This window comes from Rhyacophila brunnea, unplaced genomic scaffold (genome assembly GCF_057557595.1).
Source record: "Rhyacophila brunnea isolate RB1 unplaced genomic scaffold, BYU_Rbru_1.0 scaffold_2, whole genome shotgun sequence".
NCBI classification, from domain to species: domain Eukaryota; kingdom Metazoa; phylum Arthropoda; class Insecta; order Trichoptera; family Rhyacophilidae; genus Rhyacophila; species Rhyacophila brunnea.
In genome coordinates this window covers 27923093-27929538 of record NW_028232859.1, presented here as the reverse complement: position 1 = coordinate 27929538, position 6446 = coordinate 27923093, and the positions used below count along the sequence as shown (strand labels likewise).

The 6446-nt window shown below is 34.6% G+C and overlaps 1 protein-coding gene across 1 annotated transcript in view; it reads left to right on the top strand.

Annotated features, from left to right (window-relative positions):
• Positions 1–1686: 1686 nt before the first annotated feature.
• The window catches only part of Cog3 (conserved oligomeric Golgi complex subunit 3), a 34352-nt gene continuing 29592 nt past the window's right edge, over positions 1687–6446 (top strand). Inside the window, exons 1-3 of the mRNA XM_085947153.1 lie at positions 1687–1963; positions 3524–3718; positions 5901–6176. Coding sequence (XP_085803279.1) covers positions 1796–1963; positions 3524–3718; positions 5901–6176 — 639 coding nt within the window. The 5' untranslated portion in view covers positions 1687–1795. The remainder of the gene's footprint in view (positions 1964–3523; positions 3719–5900; positions 6177–6446) is intronic.

The following is a 6446-nucleotide window of genomic DNA, read 5'->3' as shown; positions in this document are numbered from 1 at the left end:
CAGGACCATTATTGTAAAACCATTAAAATTAGCTCAGTCACAATGGTCGACGCTCTTTCACCCTGCAGTGGTGGAACTAAAGCGATTGATGCCATTCAGATCACACATGGCAGGAGGTATGACATGTGGCAATGGACCGAGGGAAGTGGCACGATCTTATACTTGGCCCATTCTCGAATGCTGGGTAAAATAATAAAACCATGCTTTTAAGGCGAGAGAGGCACCTAGCGGAAAAATATGAAGCTTGCAATTTAATATAATTATAATATACAACAGCGCTGTCCAACTTCTTTTAGACCGCGGGCCATTTTTTCTTTAGCAAATATTTTGGGGTAAAGAGGACAGGTAAATGAAAAGTCAGTTACTATTTTTTATACAAAAATAACTAGAAATAATAGAAACAATAATTTTTTTTTAAACTATTCACAATGATAGATCCCTTCTCTACCACAACCAATTTTGGAGGATACTTAGGGGCCTCGCACTTACTAGGACCGCCCTACCCTACCAGAGAGTGATAAATAGATGTTGGCCACTTGCCTAATAACATTAATAATCAACCTATTGGGACCCATACTCTAAATCTAAACACACATTGAAAAATAACATGTGAATTGCCAGTTCCGGGATTTGAACTCGAGACCCATGACATTTGACACAACATGTTACCGCTCGGCCATAATGGTTGTGTTAATTGAAATTAAATCTAAAATACATTAAAATTATGAATTATTCGACAACTTGCAAAGAATTTAATAAACCAATTTTTTATAATAAACATAATTACTTACATAGGTACTATAAAATAATATCTTTTCTTATCTTATCTATCTTAATATCTACCTATGTTATTTCAGGGAAAAGCTTATTTTAAATAAGTAGGTATTTCTTTTTCCTTTCGTAATTTATTTTATAAATTGTCATTAGTGCTCCTATTTTTTCCGCTTAGGTTCCTTTTTCATACATTTTAATTACTAACATCTGTGATCACGGATCACAGTTTTATGCATACGTAATATTTTTTTTATACACAAAGGTTTTTATCTCCGATATCAATGGCGGGTTATAGAAATTTTTTTTTTTTTTTTTGTTTCATAATATTTATGATTGAAATTTGAGGAAAGCTAAAAAACAGCTGGGTAAATTTTTGATGGAAAAGCACTCTGTCAAAAAAAAACTTTTTGCCAGCCACTCATTTTCACAAATATTTTTTTGATTTTTGACACTCATAGATAGATAATAATAATTTTATTATACGACTGTAGCAGCTTTGCAATCAGTGTTGCCAACCGTACTATAATTATAGTTTGTACTATAATTTTCGTATGCGTATAATGCACGATATAAAACACGTATATTTTTCCCAAAATACTATAATTTTGAATATCGAAAAAATACGGTAAAAGTACTATAATTTTGATAATTTCATAGTATAAATTGGTGCAAAGTACTATAATTTCGCAATATAAGAAAAATTGGAGAACCTGGAAAAAAATGCTGGAAAATCGTAAAAAAAGCCTCTATTACCCGTTATTTTTTTTTTGTGAGAAGCAAAAAACCTATACAATTTCAACATTTGACGTCGCGTAGGTACTATATTTTTTGCCGAAATACTATAATTTCTTGTACTGCGTATTAATTCGGTGACAAAAATATGGCAACACTGTTTGCAATATTAGTCTATGCATAGACTAATTTGTAGTCTATGGTATAGCTGACGTTTAAATCTGTCAAAAATGACATCTTGAACATACAATTAATAAAAGCGTATTCAATTATTAAAAGTACATCTATAATGGCAGAAGTTAATTCACGAGCAGAAAATGCAAATCTCAGGAAAATTCAAAGCAAACTGTTACAGTGGGAGCTCCAAGAAGAGCCATTAGCACCACTTACGAGCCTTCAAAGAGACGTCATATTTGATTTATCAGAGGAATACAAAAACTTACTTTTTGTCGATAATGTAAGAATTGAACTTGCGCAGTATTGTTTATAATTTTTAATTATTATTTGTTTCCCGTTTTATTACTTTTCTGAATTGAATGACTTAGACTTTAGAGGCATAGATGTAGTAAATAACCTGGTAAGTAGCCGCGCGGCTTAACCGTCGGCCTATAACTCCGTCGGTCCCAGGTTCGAATCCTGGTTCTGGCAAGTACACATATTGTTTTTCAATTGGTGTATGAGTCAGGGTATGACATCCATTTCTCGTAAAAACAAAATCTGTTAATACAAACTTCTACTCTGTGGAGGCCCATATCATCTCTGTTCTGGCAGAACACACTAACTGGAGAATACTAGTTTTGAGTAATTTGACTTTGAAGTTGTTAAAATATTTGAAATGGTCTAACATGTGAGTTAATTAAGTAATCGTAAAAAGGATGATTTTAAAATAAAGACTGTTTATTTATTAAGAAGGTTTCCAGACGGTAAAGTTTGAAATAAGGAACATTTTGGTACTAACTCAGTATGTCATTTTTTCGAATTAGTGTCTTCTGCCAGAACAGTGACGATATGATCTTATTAGGATCGGACATGGTTGAAATAAAAAAAAAATTGTACCTCAACAATCATTGTGACACCATTGCTTTTGTGGATTCTCTTAGATTAACATTATTAACTAAATTAGTATTTACATGTTTTTGTTATGCTCAGTAATACTATGATGTCATTGTCCAACTGGCCAGTAGGTACCCTATAGTTTATATTATAAGTAACCAACATTTTCAAAATGCATACTTCACTTGACAAGGCAGACACGCTCCGTCAATTTACTTTGTTAATAGAAAATTTGTTATCAGAACTAAACATAATATAAGGGATTACGTATGGATTCCTAGACTACATCAAAAGAAACGGTAATGGTGCCGCAGATGACCGCATGACCTTTTATAACTGTCTTTTTAGATCAAACCCAACCTAACCTTAGTGTGTGATAATGATGCATCGAAATTTATGAAAATATCAAACTTTAAATTAGCAATTATGGGATCGAAAGGATATCCGCCGACAGAAAAGGCTATTTAATATCTATACCCAAGAAACATACGGATGCAAGTCCAAAACATGAAATGTTCAGGAGAGCCAAAAAACTATTTTATTTTATTTATAACTTTTAGAAATATTTATACAGATTGATAAAAAAAATAAGTTATGAAAATCAATTAATTTTGAATAAGAATTGTGAATTGTGTGAAACAACTAGTTAATACATTTTATAAAAAAATATGATTATTATTGGAATAGAATATATTGAATACTTGAATTCGAAAGGTTCATCGTAAACTCGTCCACATCTGTCTCTTTTTTTTTCAAGATGGACACCATCATAATTTATTTACCAAAATATCACAATTTTGCATTGACTGTTTAATAGTGACTGAATAATAACATATAACCCACCCTTCAATGTTTATAAATCCAAATTCAGCTATATATTTTATACTTAACTATAAAAGTTAAAAAGTTTTCATTAACATAATTTTGCAATGTGATATTTCAATAGTTCATATATCTTTCACAGGAGTCTGATAATGGAAAGCTTCTTAAAGTTGAAGACAGGGAAAATACTTTGGCAGATGTAGAGAGCACTTTACAATTCCTCGATTGGTATGAAGGATTGGAGCAAGGATTGTTAACAGGCGAAGATGCACCTTATTTAAATTATTGGGAACAATTACAACAGCGCAAAAATGAATGCGAAACACTTCTGCAGCAGGTATCTAACATAAATCATAGTTACACGTTTTTTATATGTGTGAAGGTATTAAACTTAATGGTCAAAACCTTTCGTAATCTTTATATAAAGCAGAGCGTTGGAGCGGAGCTTGGAGCAGGAGCACGGAGCACTGGAGCAATTAAATTTTACCCGGAGCCGGAGCACAAAAGTTCTAAAATCTAATGAAAATAGTAGATATATTTTGACACTGCAACACTGGAATTATTTGAAATATGGCAACACTGCCGAGTGATAAATAACCTCACTTTTTTGACTGAGGAGGCAAATAATGAGAGACGATTTGCTGTCAGAAATTTTGTTTAATAGAATTAATAATGAAAACTACTTACTCATTTTTTAAACATTTGTATACAATATGTAATACTTCCGCTCTGGTTACTGGCTACTGGTCCGCTCCAACGCTCTAATAAAGACTGGGTTGGTCCTAGCAAATTCAGGGCCCAATTGGAGCAAGTGTATCATTTGAATTTAGCGGCTAACTTTTAAGTCACCCCATATTATCAGGGTTGCAGGTAGTAAATTTATAGTAAATCTAGATAGCATTGAGTTGGTCACTGACAGATGAGATGTCAAAATAAAAGTGATAGGGATATAAAAAATAATGTATTCATACCTGCAAAGGCGAAATATGTAAGTATGTGAATAATTTTGATGGAATGTTTTCCATTTTCAATGTCGCCATATTGTATCAATACTCAAGTTAAAAATGTCAATAATTAATTGTTCTTGTTAGGCATAAAGCCCATTGACGCAGAAATTTTCTACAAGTGGCGCGTAAATCATCAAAAATACAACGTAATCAAATACGCCAGCGCCCACTGGACTTAACGATGCCTTGCGCGCCGCCTGCCGCATGAGTCACCGTTTTTCGCTTCTCGGCGATACGATTTAATGAAAATACAAAGAAGTCCATTCATTGAACACGGCTACCAAAATTACGCTGCTTGAGGCGTCGTCGATCGACGGGCCAAAAGCAATTATTTAATAACAGAGAACCCATTGTTTTATTTTATTCCGTGTCATTATATTTCGCTGGTTGAATAATGTCGTCGTAAATATTTATTGCAAGCCCCGAAATAATATAATATTTTTATTGCTTTGTTATGAGAGACGCTGTAAAAATAATTGTTTTGTGCTGCTTGGGCTACTTATTACATAGGTGAAGGGTAATGCGCGGCGAGAGACGTGTGATTATGGTTATGAATACGCCGACTTCGCCCGCTCGACGCGTTCTGTGGGCACCATCGCTTAGGCTCGAGGCTCGTTTGGCCTCTACAATGGCATAAGTAGCCCTGAAACTAATTTAAGACTCATAGGACAGTAGGACAATGGCTACTATTGATTATCTTCCTGGTCGTTCCCTCATGGCTGAGGATCGTGACCACCTTTGAGTTTTGTCATCCTTTGAGCGACCAAAACTTTCCACTTCTCTTGATCCTCTGCTTCTCTCAGTGCAGAGTAAATGCTACCCCCAGTCAGTTCCTTCACTTGGTCGCTCCAGCGCGCCGATGCTCTTCCTTTGCTTTGCCTTCATTACAGACCATCTAAAACTACCAGTCTTAAAACTCCAGGTTGTACAGTCCGCACCGAACATTATGTCCAAAAATTAGCAAAATGCGTCTCAGACATATTGTTGAGAGCCGTTCCATTATCTGCAGTCTCTGGATGATTGACTGGTGCGTCCTATGCTTAGTCCAAGAAATACAAAGCATTCGGCATTAGCACCACATATCGAAGGCATCAATTGCCTTCTGGTCCCTTGCCTTCACCGTATAAAAATATGGAGAAAACTAATATTTGAACAAGCATCACTTTTGTGGCAATTTAAATTCCCGGATCCTTCCATATAGTTGTAAGATGTGTCATCGCATTTTTCACAATCTGTGTGCGTCTTCTTATCTCTGCTTCACATTCGCCTTTTCCAATAATGGTCGATTCCAGATATACAAACTCGTCCACTGTTTCTAGGTTTTGGAGTATACTTGCTGCTGGTAGAAGGTTAGCCCGATCGACAACCATTATCTTGGTCTTATTCCTATTAATAAGGAGGCCGTACTTGCGACTCTCTTCGAGATAACTCCTGCTTATTTGTTGCATGGATTTATTATTGTAATTTTTATTAGACAACCACTGTATTAAAATATTGTTTGCATTGTATTAGGTCGACACGTCCTTGCTCGATTTTAAAAGATTATCTGAGGAATATAATCTGGTATCCACAAAAACGAATGCATTGCATTCAGTCAGTGAACAACTCCTGGCAGATCAAATGAAATTACATTTCATTAGTGAGGAAATAAAGAAGAAGCTGTATTTCTATGCACAAGTAGAAAAACTATCGCAGCTTCTTAGCAGTCCTACATTGTCGGTCTCCAGTGAAGCTTTTTTTACTATTTTATCGAAAATCGATGAATGTATGGATTATTTGAAAAGTAACGTAAGTAATAATTATATTTCATTTACAATGCGGATTATTACAATGTTTATAACCATTGTGCACATTTTTACTTATTCATGGGGTGATGTATCTTTTTCAAGATAATTTGAGGATGTGTAGTTTTAGACATAGTATCCGTATACATTGGCATTTTTAGAAGCACCACTAACTCCTCGAAAAATGCCTGTACACAGGTGAAGCCTGAAAAGTGGCGCCACTTCTTCTTGTAAGTATATATACGTCATATCTAAATGTATGTAAATAGGAACC